Source organism: Poecile atricapillus, chromosome 3 (genome assembly GCF_030490865.1).
Source record: "Poecile atricapillus isolate bPoeAtr1 chromosome 3, bPoeAtr1.hap1, whole genome shotgun sequence".
Lineage (NCBI taxonomy): Eukaryota > Metazoa > Chordata > Aves > Passeriformes > Paridae > Poecile > Poecile atricapillus.
In genome coordinates, this window is record NC_081251.1 from 1,026,374 (window position 1) to 1,045,134 (window position 18,761).

Below are 18,761 nucleotides of genomic sequence, written 5' to 3' on the forward strand. Positions count from 1 at the left end.
CCTGCTGGGTGAAGGCGAACAAAACTCCTGACTAAAGTTATATAAAATTTTGTATAATTTCCAACAAGAACACCCTATTCCTGGTGTTTCTTTCATCCACCCCAAACCCCAAGCCCAGGGCATTTTGCTCCTGCCCTGTGGCTTCCTGCTCCAGTGGGTCCCACAGCCTTGTGCCAGTGGTGAGGGAGAAAATCCCCCCAGAGCACCAGCATTTCTTCTGTGGAGGCCCAAAGGCCTCTGACTTTGGAGGCCTGAGGGCCTATGATAAAAATTTCCATACCCCAGTCTTGGAAAGGAGGCAACAAGTAATGCCTCCTGAGTTTGGGGTGAGAGAAGTCCTCTTCCACATAGACCTTTGCAGAGTTATGTTAATGTCTTGTTAAGTTTGTCCCCGCGTTGGTTTACCAAGTTTACATCACCCTGCTCAGCCCCTGTTCACATTTGTACATCCCCTAGAATGTTCTCCCTTCTTGTTTCCACATTGGCCCCAGTTTGGTGCAGTGGTCCACCCCTGTTTTCCTATTAATTCCCTTGTTCCATTACCCTGCCTCTGCACCACTTTTCCATTTTCCCATTGGCCCTTGACCCTTTGATCCGCCCCCTCTTTCCCATATATAATCCTGGACCCTTGCTTGTTGTCTTTTGTCCCTGGACCCCTCTGGCATGAGAATGAAGCAAACCCCATTGGAACTCTATACAAAAGACCCTTCCCATCTCTATTAGTCGAGAGCGATCTGTGGTTTGTGAGTGGACTGTGTGTGTGTAGTGTGCCTGCCCAAACGACTTCGTGTGGAGATGCTTTCAGAAGGTAGCAGCAATTTACCACCACCCATGGTGCTACATCTATGCCAAAAGCTGAGGGAGATTCTGGGAGAAGCCTGGCCCCATGGCCTGGGGTACTGACGCCATCTGTGCCCTCTTCCTGTGCTGGAAAACTTGATGGGAGCTGCTGGTGGCAACCCCTGAGCCCAGGGACTTGACCTTCTTGTCCCCTGGGTATTATTAATGGACCCTCTGTGGGTTTGCCAGGATGGCTCTGGCTGCAGGAGCTGTGCTGAGGGTCCCTGTTTCCCATCTTCCTCCTTCTGGCCTTGCTCCAGCCCAGGGAATCTCCCTGGCCTTCACGAGCTCAGGGGCTGAGGGCTTTGGAGGTTGTCTCTGGGGTCCCTGGGTTGTTCAGAGCACAGAGCTGATGGGATGGCACCAACAGGCATCTCCTCCCATCCCTCCTCTCCTCAGAGCTGGGGGTGTTCACCCGGAGAAGGACCCAGGGAAACCTGAGAGCCCCTTCCAGGACCTCAAGGGGTTCCAGGAGAGCTGGAGAGGGACTGGGAACAAGGGCTGGAGGGACAGGACACAGGGAAAGGCTTCCCACAGCCAGAGGGCAGGGCTGGATGGGATACTGGGAAGGAATTGTTCCCTAGGAGGGTGGGCAGGCCCTGGCACAGGGTGTCCAGTTCTGGGATTGCATGATCCAGGCTAAGGGGAGCAGGGCTGGTGGTTTCCAGGCAGGAGCCCCAGGCTCTGCCCAGCTCCTGCTGCCTTTCATGCAAGCGTAGAATCATTAAGGTTGGAAAAGACCTCAAACATCCTCAAGTTCCACCTCTCACCCAAAAACTTTTTCAGCCCAAACCAGGCAGCAGCAGCTTCACTTTGACACTGCTGCAGGAAAACAGAACCTACAGGAAAGCAGTAGATGCTGCCCCACTGCCCCCCGAAAAGAGGAAGCAGCTCCCTCCAAAAGAGCCAGAACAGGAAGGGCTGTGCTGGACTTCTCCCAGCCTGGGAGCTGTGGGGCATGGAGGGAGAAGGTGCAGCCATGAGGATGAGCTGTGGGGCTGGGAGCAGGCTGGTCACAGCCCACTGTGGTTTTGGAACAGCTCAGAAGGGTCTCATTTTGGACTGCAAGAGAGCGGGCTTCAGGCATGACAGTGTTTCAGCCTGGCCAGAGTCTGGGTTGGCATTTTCTCTGAAAGTGTGAGAACAGGGATGCTTTGCCATTCAGGCCAGAGGAATATTTCCCAAGGCTGGTCATAAGAAAAGCAGGAGCTTGTTAGCAGCCCCTGGGAGCAGACAGTGTTTCTGACAAGCTCAGGAAGAGCTGAGCCCAGGTGCTCTTTTCAGGACCTAAGAGGCATTTTCTGAGCTCACACTGCAGCCTGGAAAGGAGGGAAGTGGGGGAACGCACCACCACAATCACTGCACTTTTAGCACTGCTGAAGCAAACTGATGGATGATGCAACAGGAGAGAAAGTTATGAAGGATGAATTTCTGCATAAATTCATCCCTAAGAGTAGTGCTGTGCTCCCCCTGCTCCTTTTCCTGATGGAACACCAGCCCCAGGAAGGGCTGAGAGCCTCACCTGCCCTCCAGGTACCAGCACAGCAGTTAAAAGGTCTGTGCAAAGAGCTGAGAGTTCTCTGAGAAGCAGCTCAAACCACGGCTAGTGAGGAAATCGGGCTCGAACTCAAATGATTAAACTCCAAAAGAGTGGTTTCGTTTTCACACTCGACTTCTGTCAGAAGCATGATTTCCTGGAATTGCCCCTCTGCCTCTAGAAGAGGAAGCCGCACCCACCGGAGAGCCGGGGCTGCTTAAAGAGGGGCTGGGATCGGCTTCTCGCATCCCGGGAGCTGCGGGGCTCGGAGGGAGAAGGAGAGAAGGTAGGGCCCTGGGGAGGAGCTGTGCGGCCGGGAGCAGCGGGGAGCGGGATCTTGTTGCTCTCGTGGCTCCTGTTGCGGTGTTTTGGCACGGCCGGGGAGATGGCAGGGCAGGGGAAGAGCGCTGGGAGGGCAGCGGGCGGGCGGTGTCCGCTCCTCCGGGGGCTGGAGGAAGCCGCCGCTGCTGCAGCCGCTTTGGGGGGCTCGGGGGAGCCGTGTGCGCTGCGGGGCTGAGCTGGGAGGGGGCCGGGCTCAGAGGTGGGGCCGGATGGCTGCGCCCCCCGGATGGCAGGAGCCGTGGCACTGATGCCGGGGGCAGTGCTGGCCCCGAGCCGCTCCTTCGGCCGCTGGGCAGCTCCGTGGGGATGAGCGGCAGGCACGGCTCCTCCTGCCCTGTCCCCAAGCGCAGGGGCTCAGTTCTTCCTTTTGCTCCCCATGCAGGGCGGGTGGCATTCTCCTCTCTTCCAGTCTGAGCGTCACCGCGCAGAGCGCTCTGGGCTCTGGGCCAGCCCCACCAAGGGAGCGCTGTTCCCAGAGCCCCTTTCTATCCCTGGGACACGGCTGGGGAAAACACTCTCGGGGGCTGTGCTGTGAAACGCCTGCACGCATTCCCATGGCCGCTCCTGCTGCCAGCCTTGCTGCTTCCCTCCTTTGCTTCCAAGGAGGAGCTCGATCCCGAGTTATGTCCGGAATGTGCTCAGTGCCTCTCTGTGGGCACGGACACAGTCGCATGGGCCTTTTTCCTATTCCTGCAGCAATGGGAAACCGTGCAGGGACTGCCAAGGGTGCCTGGGGGCGGCTTCAGGGCTGGAGTTATTGTTGTCCAGGGCAGCCTCTGGCTCCTGAGACTGAACCAGCGCTGGCAGCGCTCTGGTGGGAGAGAATCTGGGAGGGGACAGGGCTGGGACAAGTGGCCCGAGTGGACGAGCTCCAGCAGTGACCCTGAGGCATCAGCTCCCTTCCTGAGCAACTGTCCTGCACTGAGGCTCTGCTGCCCAGGGAGCAGCTGGACATGTGCCCAAAGCAAACAATTGGTGTCAAAAGTTTCTCCTGTGCTTTGCCTGCAGGCCAAGCTTTCCTCTGCTGCTGAACTGCCCTTATCTCGAGCCAGAGTCTTTTTCCTGCTTCTGCCTTCCCCATCCTGTCCCCATCCTGCTGGTGGGAGTGTAACGAGCTGCTGCTGGGGGCTCAGTGCTTGGTGGGACCCAAGCCCAGCGCTGCTTCTCCCCCCTCTCCGGGGTCCTGAGTTTCCCCCCAGCAGCAGGTGCGTGATGTGGGCAGTGCTGGGACGGGGCCCGTGCTGCCCCACTGTCAGTGCTGTTCCCCTGGCTCTGCCCCCTCCACAGCTTGTGTGCTGCCTGAGAGCACAGATGTTCCCTGGACAGCCTCTCACCCAGCAGCGCCCACCAGTCCTTCTCCTCAGGGCTGCTCTCAATCCATTCTCTTCCCAGCTCGTGTCTGTGCCTGGAATTGCCTGCAGCCAGGGGCAGCACCTGCACTTGGCCTTGTTGAGCTTCAGGGGCTTTGCTCCAGCTTCCTTCTGCTGGGGGAGCATGGATGTAGGTCCCAGGTGAAAGCCTGCTCTGCTCACTTCCCCAGAAGAGCCCTGAGGAGTCTTTGCTGCCTGGGCAGTGTCCAGTGGAGGAGAAGGGTTGGCCTCCAGTGCTCCCTGGAATGAATCCTCTGTGCTCATGGCTTGCCTTCTCCTGACTGTCTGCTCTTCTCCTCTAGGATTTCAGGCCTTTCCTTCCTGATTCCTCCTGAGTTCTCCAGGGGTTCCCATCACCTTCTCCACACCCCACCGTGTGCCCCAGGCCTGCTGCTGTGCTGTGCTGTGTCCCCTGAGCTGGGGCCCTCGGCTGCCGGTGTCTGCTGGGAAGCCAAGGCTGGGAGCAAGGGGAGCATCTGCTGAGAGGTGAGTGAGGGGAATCAGAGCCCACAGGCCTTGCACAGATTGCCCAAATCGGCAGGAACTCCCCAGGGAAAGCTGCCCCTGAAGGCTCTGGAAGGCTGCAGGGGCCCTTGGATCTATCCCTGAGTCCAAGCCCCTGAGATCAATACCTGTGCTGGTAAGGGAGTTGTGGCCTTGGTGGGACCAAAGATGAATGGTGAGAAGGATTTTTTGCAGTGAATAAATCTCTCCAGTATCCAAGTGAACTGAGACTGGGAGAGTTTTCAGGATTGTGTGACAGTGTCAAAAACCCCAAAGGCTGAAAGGCAGGTATCCAGTGAAAGGGCCAGGTCAGTTAGGGTGAGAATCATGGAATGATGGAATGGCCTGAGTTGGGAGGGACACACCAGGGTCCTGGGAGAAGCAGGATCGAAAGCTTTACTGAAATCCAGAAAGCTCAGATTACCTGGCCGTCCTTGAGCTCCCCCATGGGTGAATGTTGAGGGGCGCTGCTGGCTCCCGGCCGGGCCGGGCGGGTGCGATGATTCCCCCGCGGCTGCAGGGGGCGCTGTGGCGCGGGCTCGGCCGCCTCTCCGCTGCCAATGGCGGCTGGGGCGCCGCGGAGAGGAGAGTTGGCTTCCCCTGCACAGCCCGCGGGGAGCAGCCGCTCTCAGTGCCGCTGCAGGCCCGGGCCGGCGAATCCAAGGGCAGCACAACAGCCGGAGCAGCGGGGGCTGGCCGGGGGATCGCTCCTTTGCGCGCCTCACCAGCGATGGCCGGGCCTGAGGCCGGGCCTGCTGGGGCTGGGGGTGCTCCCAGCTCTCAGCACAGCTCGCAGCGGCTCTGGGCTCCCAAGCAGCAGAGGAGCAGAGAAGCAAGCTGGCAAGCCCTGGCCATGGTGCTGAAGCAAGTAAAAACCAAGAGGGGGAAGAAGGAAAAAACCGTAGGGGGGAACAGGAGCTCAGGACAGACCCACTGTGCCGCATGGCCCCCAGTAGTCCACGGGTGCAAGCTCCCGGTGCTCCCCCGAATCCCCAGTCCAGAGCAGGTTTGATTTGTTCCAAGAAAAGCTAAAGAAAACAGTCTAGGAAGACCTCTCTGCTTTGGCTAGCTGGAAAGCCAAGGTGATCTCTCTCCCGTCGTCTGTGCTGTAGTCAAAACCCTTTCCTGGAATTTCGGGGGAGTAAGGACAGTCTCTAATAACAGACTCGGTGCTTTTTTTTCCATTCACTTTTACTCTGATATAAAGTTTTAAGGATACGAAACATATTTTTGGGCTAGGCAGATGAATGGGGAATCAATTCAACATCACAGTTACCCCAGGACACCCAGGCACAGCTGTGGGCAGGGACAAGGTGGATTTTCCCCCTGATCTGGGGTGGGTCCCGAGTGTGCAGGGAAGCAGCTCCTGGGAAGAGGCGTGAGTGGGGCGAGGAGGGGCTGCGCTGGCAGCTGGAGCAGGAGCACAGCTCAGAGCCCGTGTGGCCGTGCCGGGCGTGGGGGGATGTGTCTGGGGAGTGTGGGGAGCCCTGGGGGGAGCGTGTGAGTGCTGCCTCCGAGTGCTGGGAGCAGCAGGCTGGGCCAGACAGCGAGCAGGGCAGCCATGGGACTGGGCAGAGGGTGCAGGATGCAGGCAGGGGTGTTGGATGGGCAGGGGGGCTGTGCCAGGAGTGCTCCTCGCTCTTGTGGAGTGAAGGGTTCGTCTGGGAGGATGTGGGCAATGGTGAAGGCAGCAGCTTGTTCAGGGCAGATTGTGTGGCTGAGTGAATCGGGGTGTACCTGTGTGTGTGAGAGTCTGTGTGTGTGCCTGTGTCTGTGTCTGAGAGTGTCTCTGTGTGTCTGCCTGTCTGTGTGTCTGTTTCTGTGTCTGTGTTTGTGTTTTCGTCTCTAGGTGTCTCTCTGTCTGGTGTGTGTGTCTCTGTCTCTGTGTCTGTGTGTCTCTGTGTCTGTTTGTGTCTTTGTGCCTGTGTGTCTGTTTCTGTGTGTGTCTATTTCTGTGTGTGTCTCTGTGTATCTCTGTGTTTGTGTCTCTGTCTGTGTCATCTCTGGGATAAAGACTGAGCTTCAGGGTTGATCCTGCACACAGGAAAGCCACAGGCACATCCAGTGTGCTGGGAAGGGGACCCTGGCTCTTGTGCCATCCCAGGCCTGGCTCCAGCAGCTGGGTGGGAGCAATCCCCAGGGCCACAGCTGCTGCAGAGCCTCTGCCAGAGGCTGGGGCCTCTGCCTGCACCTTAGGGAAAGTCTCTTTTCTTCTCCACAGCCATGGCTTCACCGGAGGGCACACAGGAGGGGAATACAAAGGCACAGCTCCTGGCAAAGGCATTTCAGGATGAAGGGCTGGATGCTGGATACTGGCTGCCCAAAGTGTCGCAGATCCTGGGAATTGAGTGCAGAGAAGCCCTGCAACATCTGGAATACGAAGACTACCTCAAGCTGGAGTGTGAGGTAAGGCACCCCTGGGAGAAGAAGGCACTCCAGAAACTCCTGAAAATAACAGATGACAAAACAACCAGTAAAGATGTGCAGAAGGAGCACTGGGAGAAGAGAAAAAAGAAACAAGAATTGGCCAAACAAGCCTTAAATGATCTGACAGAAATGCTCAACAGCCGCAGCCACAGCCAGGATGCTGTGAGGGAGAAAGCAGAGACTCTGTGGCAAGCCATGGAGATTCCCCAAGAGTTCTGGCCAGCACCAAAGGAACCCTTGGCGGATATGCTGGAGAACATCCAGAAGCAGCTGGAGCAGCAGGAGTTGTCAGCAGGCAGGAGAGAGAACATCCCTGATCTGGAGGTGCTGAGGCGGGCGTCAGGGGGACTGGCCCTGCAGGGCATCTACAGAACCACCAGACCTGGAGATGAGCTGGCAAAGCGAGATCAGCTCCTCAGGGTTCCTGAGGGATTCCAGCTCACCGGTCCGGAGCAAGGATCGTTCCTTGAGAGGAAGGACTTCTCCTCCTCTGCAGCAGAATCCTCTTTCACCAAGTCCATGGAGCAGCTGGGGTTCAGCCTGAGTATTTATGCCAAATTCAAGTTCTGGGGAATTAATCTGGGAGGGGGTGTAGATGGCAGCAGCTCCTCGCAGTCACAAGACACCCAACAGTCCCGCTCTGAGCAGAGCTACTTTTGCAGCACCAGGTACCAGTACCTCCCTCTGGCCTCCTGCTACTTCCAAAGGCATCAGCTTTGCCTCTCGGATGCGGCTCTGCGGGAGCTGCAAGACATGGAGCAGCTTTTGAGTTTCACTCAGGAAGACAAGACCCCCCTGCTAAATATGTGTGAGAGGTTCTTCAGCAGGTTTGGGTCCCACGTAAACCAGGGTCCCCTCCACTTTGGGGGGATATTCTGGTGGAAGGCGTCTACTGAGGGATTCCGAGAGGAGCAGAGGGAAGAGATGAAGCGACAAACGTCTGAAGCTCTGAACGGCTTTGTCAGGGCCAGCTGGGGTGCCTTCCTGGCAAGTGCTGCGGGGGCCCTGGATGTTTCTAAATCCAGCTCAAAGGCTTCTGTCCTGGGAAGAGCCGGAGAGGGTTCCCATACAGCGATTCAGCTCTACATGGTCAACACAGGGGGCCCACCAGACACAGCTTCTCTTCCTCAGTGGAGAACGGGGCTTGTGTCTGATAACACAACGTGGTGCGTTATCGACCGTGGGTTTGAGCTGATCCCAGTGTGGGATGTCATCCTGTACAATCACCGCAAGGATTTTAAGTCTGTGGGTCAGATGAGCACAGCCCTCAGGGCTGCGTACAAAGCACTGACAAATCTGAGCGTTGGCAGCATTTTTGGAGAGGATCTGGGCAGTGCAGTGCAAGAGGCCAGAGATTTCATCAGGACTCTGAAGGCCTGGGAGGTGCCGGTGGATGAAAGGAAGCTTCTCATGCTGATGGAGCTAAAAGATGATCTGAGTGCAAAAACCAGGAACCCCAGTGTGTGGATCAATGTGTGCCTGTCAGACAAAGCCCTGCAGGACTTCCTGGTGAACACCGTGCGGAGTTGCCAGGAGTCACCTCCAGAAAACACCACCTTTATCAAGGTAATATTGAAAAGCCTCCTGACTCCACATATCTACTCTGTCAAGGACTTCCCTGAGGCTTCCTTCATTATGCAATGGATCTTCCAGACTGAGCACCCACTTCCCAACTCTCCCAAAGTCTCTGAGCTTGAAGACCTCATCAAAACACTGCAGCAAATGAAGGAGCACATCCATGCTGTCTCCGACGCACCAGGAAACTCTGCTTCCGCCATTCATGAAGCAAAGCGAGAAGCGACCCAGACCAGCAGCCTCGCCATTTATTCCTTACTCCAGTGTCTCCAGGAAAAGGCTCAGAAGGACATGGAACTGTTGGTGCTCTTGATTGTGAGCAGCACAGGGTACCAGGTGGAAAGCAGCACTTTTCAGCACCTCCTTGGACACCCAGAAATTGAGTACATGGCCAAGGAAATGGAAGCGGCTCACAAGGAGTACGTGAACCTGAAGGAGCAGGATGTCGACAGAGCTGAGGCCTCTCTTCTGCTGAAGGGTCTGACTGTGACACCAGAAAGTCAAGGGCTGTCCCCTGAGCAGAAGAGGGAGCGTTTAATTTTCATGGAAGATCACATGAAAGGTTTGTGGTCCACACGGATAGAGAATCTGCTCCAAAAGCACAGTGGAGGTGAAGACTGGGAGAGGCTGGAACAGGACTTGCATTCCTTGATCAGTGGGTGCTTGGATGGCAACAGGGATGAAGAGAGGATGCAGAACATAATCAGAGACCTGGAAGACACTTTTCCAACATCTGAACACCCTAGCCACTCTCAAACCACCTCAGACAGCAGCCAATCCAAAGCAAATGAAGCCATCGCAAATCAGGAGTTCCTCAAGCTGCTCAAGCGCCTGGGACTGGAAAGTCACTATCCAAGAAGAATGGGGATGGGAGATTTCCACACCATCTGCAGGACATGTCTGCAGGACAGCCAGCCCAGCCAGGACACGGAGCTGCCAGGTTACTTCCTGCAAAAGCTGTTAACTGTGGATTACCACAAGGTGAGGTACCTGACTTGCTGGGATGAGAGCATCCGTGGCCTTGCACCTGTGCCAGTAACTACAAAGCAAGAGGATGAACTGTCAGACTGCTTTGATAACTTTCTTGATGATTTGGAGGAAGCAGCCCCTGAATGTGTGAGCAGGGACAGCCATGTGCACCCCATGGACCTGCAGATGGCCATTTTCCACTGTGCTGATGACTTCCTGAGACAAACCCTTGCAACCAAGCTGGCCTTCTGCCAACTGGCGCTGCCTCTGCTGGTGCCCAACCTGTGCACTTCACGCATTGAGTTCCCGCTCTACGCCCTCAGCCAAATCCAAAGGAGCTGGAAAGAGGTTGAGAAGTCAGGAGAGCAGGCCCAAACAAAGAGTTACAACAACAAACTCATTTTTCAGACACAGACACCCATCGTGTCCTTCATCCGCATTGGCAGCTCGGCCTCCTCTTCCAAGTCTCAGCTCCTGAACGCTCTGCTGAGCGAACGCAAACACAACACTTTTTTCCACCGCCACTGCAGAGGCAGCACCAGGGAGCGTTTGCTGATGGAAGGGGTGGTGGAGATTGCCTGGTACTGCCCCCGTGGAAGCCCCGATGACACCTTTGAGCGCTGTGTGGCTTTCTGCAACCTGCATGGAGATGCCAGGAAGCACAAAGCACAGCTGCAGTTCCTGCAGGAGATATCGGCTGTCAGCGTGGCTCTGGTGTCTGGTTTGGAGCACATGGACAGCAGGGGGAAAAAGCTTCTGCAGGACTTGTGGCAGTCACGAAGGCCTTTGGTTTGTCTTCTCACGGAAAAAGAGAATGTTGCACCTGGACGATCAAGTACAAAAATGAAAATTGGGATCAGGAACAGAAACGAGGCAGAACTGGTGATCCAGCTGAGCAAAACAATTGGGAATCTCCTGGCAGGGTCTAATACACGTTTCAGCCTGGACGCCTGTGCAGACAAAGCTCGTCAGCACGGATTCATAGTGGATGCAGATCAACCCAGGTGTGTGGCAGCCAAAGCAAAGGCAAAGGAGCTGGTGGAGCTTCTGAAGAAAGAGAAGCTGTTGGAGATCAAATCCCAGCTGCTGCCGCTTCAAGGAAAACTGTGGTACCAGTGGTGCAAAAAGGACAAAGAACTCACTCGCTTGCAGGAGAAGGGGAACAAGAGCATTGAGCATCATCGCAGCCAAATTGAAAAAGAAAAGAAAGCACTAAGAAGAAAGCAACTTGAGCAAGCTTTCCCCCTCAACCCACTGATGAAATCATTCCTTGGCTTTCTCAAGGGCCAGCCAGCAGATACCAAGAAATATTTCCTGCAGTGGATGAAGGTCTTCATGGATGAGATGTCCTATGGTTGCCTTGAAAAATTGAGAAGAGACTATCATGAGTTATGGACTGAAATCTCGACAGGAAAGAAAAACCAGGAAAAACGCATTGTGAATGCTGAGTTGGTGCATCAGCTGGATTCCATCTCTGATGAAATCAAAAATTCATCCATTGGCCTGGAGCACCTTCTGAGAGAGGTAGGGCAGATTTATGAAGCTCTGCAATTAATGAACTCCAAGGATGAGCTTTACGCCAAACTGCCGGAAATTGCAGCAGAACTGATGGTTTTAGGTTATCCTGTGGAGCTGATGGATGGGGACGCTTCTTACCTGCCCTTGCGCTGGGTGGGAGCCATCTTTGACAGCTTAATGGAGAGGCTGGGGGACAAACGAGTGTTTGTGCTCTCCGTGCTGGGCATCCAGAGCACAGGCAAGTCCACCCTGCTGAATGCCATGTTTGGTCTGCAGTTCAGCGTCAGCGCGGGGAGATGCACCCGTGGAGCCTTCATGCAGCTCATCCCAGTGGGCAAGGAGCTGCAGCAAGACTTGGGCTTTGATTTTGTGCTGGTGGTTGACACCGAGGGGCTCCGTGCTACCGAGACGGCCAATAAACAGTCCCTGAACCATGACAATGAGCTGGCCACCTTTGTCATTGGTGTTGGCAACATGACTGTGATCAACGTGTTTGGAGAGAACCCATCAGAAATGCAAGATGTTCTCCAGATTGCTGTGCAGGCTTTCCTGAGGATGAAGAAAGTCAATCTTTCCCCCAGCTGCCTCTTTGTCCACCAAAATGTGGGAGAAGCAACTGCCAAGGAGCAGAACATGGAAGGCCGAAGGCGTTTGCAAGAAAAGCTGGATGAAATGACCAAGATAGCTGCTCAGCAGGAATTCTGTGACATCTCCTCCTTCAGCGACGTCATTGGCTTTGATGTGAACACCCACATTCACTACTTTGCTCACCTGTGGGAAGGAAACCCCCCAATGGCACCACCCAACCCCACCTACAGCCAGAACGTCCAGCAACTAAAGAGCAAAATCCTCCAGGCTGCCAAGAAGCAGTCGCAGCGCAGCATTTTGAGGCTCTCGAGCCTGAAAGATCGTATTGGTGACCTCTGGAATGCTTTGCTGAATGAAAACTTTGTTTTCAGCTTCAAGAATTCCCTGGAGATTGCTGTGTACAGGAAACTGGAAAATGCCTTTAGTCGGTGGACCTGGAAGCTGAGGAGTCACATCTTAGACGTGCAGAGAGGACTGGACAACCGAATTCGGAATGGGGACTTGCAGAATGTCACCAGAAAACACCTTGAAGGGCTGGTGCAAAAGACAAGTGATGGCATTGAGAAAGAAGTGGAGAAGTATTTCAGGGAAGACAAAGACCATGAGACATTGGTTCAGTGGAAATCAGGCACAGAGCTGAAGCTGAAAGAACTAAAAGAGACTCTTCTCAATGAAACGAAGAAGAAATGTGAGAGTCTTATAGAGCTACAGAAGGAGCAGAGGAAACTGGATGCAAGGAAGTTGAAATATGAAGATGAGCTCCTGAGAAGGAGTAGGGAGCTGGCTGTGAGTCTGAAAGGGAAGAGCCTGAGTGAGAGAGAACTGAGGGACAACTTCACTCTTGTCTGGAACAAGTGGATTGCTGAAGTCTCCAGTGCTGCTCGTCCTCAGGAACAGGTGAATATCGATGCAGACATCGAAGAAGTCCTTCTAGAGCACTTTAAGGAGCCAGGTTTCCATGCACGGATCACATCATTTCCCAAAAGCAGTGGATTTTCTTTCGACTTAGAGAAACATGTCATGAAAAGAAAATATTTTGGCTTTATCTCAGATCCTAGGAGCATTTCCAGTGATGATGCGACCAACTTTCAGGACATCACAGACAACATCATAGCATGTGTGAAGGCAAACATTGATAAGAAGGAACAGGAGAAACGGGATTACAGTCGAAATTTTATCCATGAAATACTCAATGAAGTAGAGAAAGGTGTGAACTCCGTCCCCAGCCATGCCAAATGTACTTTTAACAGAGAGTACAGCATAGCTTTGTCTCTGTATCTGTGCAAAATGGCAGCAGAAAGGTTTAAAGCCCTGCACAAAGCATTCCAAAAGGCAAATGACCCAGTTGTGTACCTGAGCAGCAAGAGAGAAGAGTTCTTCCAATGTTTCCAGATTTCCTGCCAAGGAGCCTCTCCGATCACAACTTTTGCTGTTTTCCTTTGTGACAAGATTGAAGCGGCTCTTCGCCGGGCGGTCTATGAGAGGACGTCTAAAGCCATTGCTGAGGACATGCAGGGCAAATTCCCAGATTTCAGGGGCAACAGAGCCAATCTGGAAATTTGCATCCTGAGATACCTGGCAGAACAAGAAAATTTTGAGTATTTCAAGGATTACCTTAATTTCCCAGAAAAATTTTTTGAGAAATACATTGAAACACGAGTTAAGAATTACTGTTTAGGTAAGAGTGGGAGACTGGAGAAGCTTTTAAGTTCCTCCCTCAATCTTCTCTATCGAAACATCCTGTCAGCTGTTTCTTTATCAACCCAAATTGTCAAAGACAGAAAAGACAGAGAGGACAAAGTCTCTCTTTGGCTGGATGAATTTTGCAGGGAACTGACAGAGGTGATCAGCTTGCCCAGAAGTGACCTGAAGGGCATCGAGCTCCAAGAGGTCAAAGATACTGAGTTCCTGAGCAGTGCCATGGCAGAAGCTCTGGATGACCTGAGGGACAGGCTCAGGAAAGAATTTGCTGGTGCTGATATGAGCTCATTTGCAACACAGCCTCACACCATCCTGGTGGAGCAGTTTTCAGGGTGCTGGGAGCAGTGTCCATTTTGTGGGGCTGTCTGCACAAACACCATGCAGGGACATGATGGAGACCATCAGCTGGTCTTCCATCGCCCACGAGCTTTAGTGGGAGCCAGGTGTTATGAGACAGATGAGCTGGTCATTGATATTTGTTCCAGCCTTGTTGCAAGCGATGTCTTATTCAAAATTGGTAACAGTGAATGGATGCCTTATAGGACATACCGTGATGCTGGACCCCGTTTTTCCCGTTGGAACATTCTTCCTGATTCATCCATGCAGGCGTACTGGAAATGGTTTGTGTCTCATTTCAGGACACAGCTGGAAGCTTTGTACAATGGTAAATTTCAGGGCAAAGGAAAAATCCCTGAGGCATGGCAGAGAATTACCAAGCAGGAAGCATTGGCCGAGCTGGACAAGCGTTAGGCCACATCCATGGGAAGGAAGAAACACAAGGGCTTTGCAGTTTAGGGGAACTTTGTAGCAGGCTCTCCACAAATTCAGTTAGAATGATGATGTTCTCAAGCCCAATGAAGACAAGGGCGTCCAACTGCTCCCACGTTTGGTGAAATAAGGCGTTTTACTGTGAGCGTTGCTCAGGAACTCCATTGCCTCATAAGAAAGCCAGAATCCTCTTGCCTTCTTGCCATAAATATTTCCCTCTGCTTTGTCCTAGTGCTAAACTAAAGCCACTCCATGCAGCGATCGGCCTCGTGGCCAAGCCTGAGCTTGAGGGCCAGGGCAAGGGCAGAGGCAGCACTCAGAGCACCCCTTGGATCAGGTGCTGTGAGACAGGAAGAGGCAGTGCCCCCAAGGCAGTTTTCCTGCAGCAAGGAGGTGTCCTGCTCAGAGAAAGGGCTGCAGGACCTGAGGCCAGCTCCACACTGGCTGCAAGCTGGGCTGCTTGGCTTTTGGGCATCATCCTTCCCTCCCTCACTGCAGCCTCCTGGATCAACTGAGGCCCTTCTCCCAGCAGGAGCTGTTGTGCCTCCGGCCTCAGGAAAGCAGGGACACGATGGCCTCGGGGCTCAGGCAGTGCTTTCACTCCCAGTCTCAGAGGTGCTGTGTCTCTGTCCAGGGCAGCTGCTCCTGCTCAGGTGCCTGGGGCTGCTGCCCTTCCCTCCAGCCCTCAGGCCTGCAAGGAGCTGCTCCTGCCCTTGGCCTCACTGCTGAACAAAAGCCTTGGGAATGCCCCATGTGGAGAATCCTGCCTGCCAGCACCTTCCACAGCAGCCCTGGGGGCAGTGCTGGTGCTGTCCAGGCAGGCTGGTGGCACTGGAGCCGTGCTCTGGAGAAGGTGGCACCAGCTGGCTCTGGCCCAGGCAGGTGTGGAGGCTTTTGCTGTGCAGGTGCTGCAGCCCCACTGGCAGTGCGAGGGCCAAGCCCTGCTGGAGAGCTGGCTGAAGGGCTGCTTCAGCCTCATGCCCTGCAGGCTCTGCTAATAAAGGAGTTGATTTGGACCTCCCTGCTCTGTGTCCCCTTTGTGTTCAGGGCAGCCACAGCTGGGGGTGACTGGAGACAGGCAGGGGACAGGGGGTGGCACTGGGTGAATTCCTAAGGCCTGAACAACGGGCCCTGCCTGAGGCCTGAACGTTGGGCCCTGAACCAAAGTTGCCCAGTGGGTGAACCTTTCCACCAAAAGTGATGTGTATGCACTCTTTAGGGAAGCATTATTAGCCATATGATAAATGTATCTGCTCGTTAATGAAGCATCATTAACAATATGATCTATGAATGTGCTCATTAATGAAACATGCTTTTATCTCTGCATATTTACAAATGGGGCAAGGTCCATGAAATCTGACATCTGTCCTTGTTTGGGGGTGTAGGAACTCTCTTGGTTCCTGCTTTAGTCCAGGCCAGGCTTTGGGAGGAACCCAAGAGGAGAAAGAAACGAGATGTTCCTGCACTAGAAGTGATGTCAGCTTGGTTATTGAACAACATAAGAACAAGACCCTCTCACAGTGCAGTTGGAAGCCTCATTGCCTGCAGGTGGACACCCCACAGTAATTCCCAGTTACCGAGAGGGGCTCTCCGTTCCTTCACTGTGACAGGGGCTCCCCCCAGCTGATGTGTGGAGCTGGAGGATGGTAAAGTCTTGGGGTAACTGGAGATGTAATGTGTGTCATCTCACTGTATGCAATCTTTCGTTGTAACGATGTGCCTTGGGGAACTCATCCTTTTGTGATTCTTGGCAGTTTTGCATTATAGTAAATGACACCTCTTCCTTAAGTTGGTGCCTGTTTCTTTTGTGCTGACCCTGCTGCCTGGCAAAACACTGGGTGAGGGTCTGGGGGACGGGGTGTGGCAGCATGTTGTAATGCATTTAGAAAAATGGTATAACCAAAGATGTATTCCTGAAATATAGAATGTTAGCTTCTCCCCTCTTATCTCTTTCTCCCCAGTTTTCCTTATTGGTTTTAAGAATGTAACCGTTCCCCTTTCGCTGACTTTAAAAAAGAGCGTGTTATCAACTTTCTTTCTCTTTCCCTGTGCGATCACCAGAATAAAGCTGGAATACCATCTCAGCAAAGGAGAGAGCCTCTGGTCAATGCTATAATATCTTCTCACCCCCCTGGTTGCAGGAGGGCGGACAGTGGCTATAGAGAGGCAGAGAACATACATAAAATAGAGCAGATTGGTGCCCCTGTGAGAGGAGTTTTAGAACTCCCCACAACCGACTGGAACTCCATTAGTGGGGTTCAGGCAAGTCTGTTGGATGTAATCAGTTACCCTGGGAGACACACACTGTTTTCGGTGGCTGTGGTCTTGAGGAAGGACCCGATAGCCTTTTGAATCGTCAGAAGGTCGGATCCAGAGCAGAGGAGATTTTCTTGCATTGCAAACGGGTAAGTCAACATGGCGGGTTTTGAACCGGTGGCCGCAGAACGTGCCGAGCCGTGTGCCCCACCCCCTCCCCGCCCGCTACCGGTGCCGCTGCTGATCTTGTTCCCGTTCCAGTGGAGAGGTGTGGAGGATCCGGGTGCGGTCCCCTGCAAGCCGCAGTGGCCTCGTGCAGTGGCGGGGCCGGTTCCGACCGCCGCCTGGGGCGGTGAGCGGCGGGGGGAGAAGGGCCCCCTTAAACGGCGGCAGAGGGTGCGGATCTGCAGGCAGTGGTGTGCACGGGCCGGCCAGCGGCAGAGCGACAGGACCCATCTGGGGCTGTGGCCAGTGCTGCAGGCGGTGGCAGGCAGCACCGCCGCTGCAGAGCCGGTGGCTGCGGTGGGAGGGTGGCCCTGGGCTGTGGTGCGGGCGAGTGGTGTGACTTCCTCTCCCTCAGATCCCAGCCATGTGTTTTTAGTTGCTTGGCAAGAACCGCTGCTGATGGGCTGAGCAGTTTGTGTCTTACCCCAGTGAGTGGGGTGGGGGGAGAGCTGAGAAAAGCCTATCACGGCTGGCTTTGCTCCTTTTGCTGTGTAAAGAAGAAAAAAACTAAAATGAGTTTGTGCTAACAGCTTTTAACAACAACAACAAAAAATGGGATCAAAGCCATCTACACCCCAACCAAATTTAGAATCCAAATTACAAGAATTTTTAAATTCCACAGATGTTAAGATTCCTTGAAAAAAGTTGAAGCATTTTATCTCATGGCTGTCCCATAACACTCCACAGCTTGACATGCTGGATGTAGATTCTATCCCTGCATGGGATAGAATCGGCAATTTCTTAACACTTAAAGTGGAGGAAGGAGACAAATTTGCTTCAAAGTATCTCCCGTTTTTTCTTCTAATTTGAAAATAATTGATTAACAGAGAAAAAGAAATAAAAGAACAGCCACTGCAGTTTCCATTGGTTCCCCCTAACCCTTCCCCTGAACCCTCTGCTCCTGAGCTGAAAAAGACGCATAGAACAGATCCAGAAACTCAGGAAATGCACCTTGACAATGCTATTCCTGGTTCCATGTGTCTCATTCAGCCCCCCATCTCTGATAGCGCTGTGCAAGATATCCGAGGGCTTTCTCTGTACCCTCATATCCCAACTGTTAAAGGCAATGAACCCCCCCTATCCCCACGTTTCTGGGATCCAAAATAGTGCTGGCCATGTGCCAGATAACCATGAGGGGAAACCACCACTGTATTTTCCTTCCCCTTCCCATAACCCCTTCCACCCGCCTGTCTCCATCCATAATCCCTACTCCTCCCATAACTTCTCCCTTCCCTCACACATTCCCCTTCCCTCTACCATACCTTCACCCTGCATGACACCACCCTGCAACCCCACCTCTAAATGTGGTAACCCTGCTCCCTGTGCCCCTGCCCCTGTCCCCACAGGGAGGGGGGAGGTGGGAGGGATAGCTCTACCCCCTGCTCCCATGGGGGGGGCAGGGAAAAGGGTATCACGCCTTTGCCCCCCGGGGCAGGGGGGAATGGGTCCCTGCCCAGCTCCTGTGGAGGGGGAGCTGGGTCCCTCCATGGCCCCGGTGGTGAGGCAGTGTTATAAGTGATCTTTTTGTTGAACTTGGGAGGTTAATTAAAGTTATTATTACTGGAGTGTTAATTGATATTATGAATTACAAAGTTATAAGGGATAAAAGTTAACTATGTTTAATTATGGTGTAAAGATGTTAAGATGACTAGGATTGTTAAGGACTTTGGAATATTTGGGGTTGAGACTGGATTGGGGTCGGGTGGACAGAATGGGGGATTGGTAGGAAGTATAAGGGAGCTTTATGGGGGCCTGGAATAGAACATTCAGAAACAAGAAGTAATGAAGATGTTGTCAGCACCATGAGTAATGTTTGGAAGAAGAGTCCACCAATCATTCGACACCCTGGACAAATGCTTGGACCAGGATGAACGCTGATATAGACCAATCAGAGCCTGAGAAAGCGACCAATCTCGGAGAGGATCCAAAACAGACCAATCCAGGACTAAGGGAGGGTATAAATCAGGATGTTGAGTGTTATCAGGGGCTTTTTCTGTTGGGGAACCCATTTGTATACTTTGTTGCTATCCCGGTTTGTAGCGTGGGGCACGCAGGATTAGCCTGTGTCCTCTCTCGGCTGCAGCTCAGTCTTAATAAACAAGCCTGACTTGAATTTACATCAAAAAGTCTCGAGCCTCGGT

At 53.5% G+C, this 18,761-nt stretch overlaps 1 protein-coding gene across 2 annotated transcripts; it reads left to right on the plus strand.

Annotated features, from left to right (window-relative positions):
* Positions 1 to 2,552: 2,552 nt before the first annotated feature.
* On the plus strand, positions 2,553 to 18,761 carry LOC131577008 (interferon-induced very large GTPase 1-like). 2 transcript variants are annotated; one of them, XR_009277133.1, is made up of 3 exons: positions 2,553 to 2,663; positions 4,392 to 4,575; positions 4,882 to 5,428. XR_009277133.1 is itself a non-coding variant. In XM_058834291.1 (3 exons), the coding sequence occupies exon 3, from the start codon at positions 6,817 to 6,819 to the stop codon at positions 14,119 to 14,121; it is 7,305 nt and encodes a 2,434-aa protein (XP_058690274.1). In that variant the 5' UTR covers positions 2,553 to 2,663; positions 4,392 to 4,575; positions 6,815 to 6,816; the 3' UTR covers positions 14,122 to 18,761. The 2 variants fall into 2 exon arrangements, 1 of the variants encoding a protein (XP_058690274.1); XM_058834291.1 differs by lacking the exon at positions 4,882 to 5,428 and adding an exon at positions 6,815 to 18,761.

Bases quoted from the DNA above. Each gene is read 5' to 3' on its own strand.
- LOC131577008 (XM_058834291.1), top strand. From the start codon at position 6,817: ATGGCTTCACCGGAGGGCACACAGGAGGGGAATACAAAGGCACAGCTC.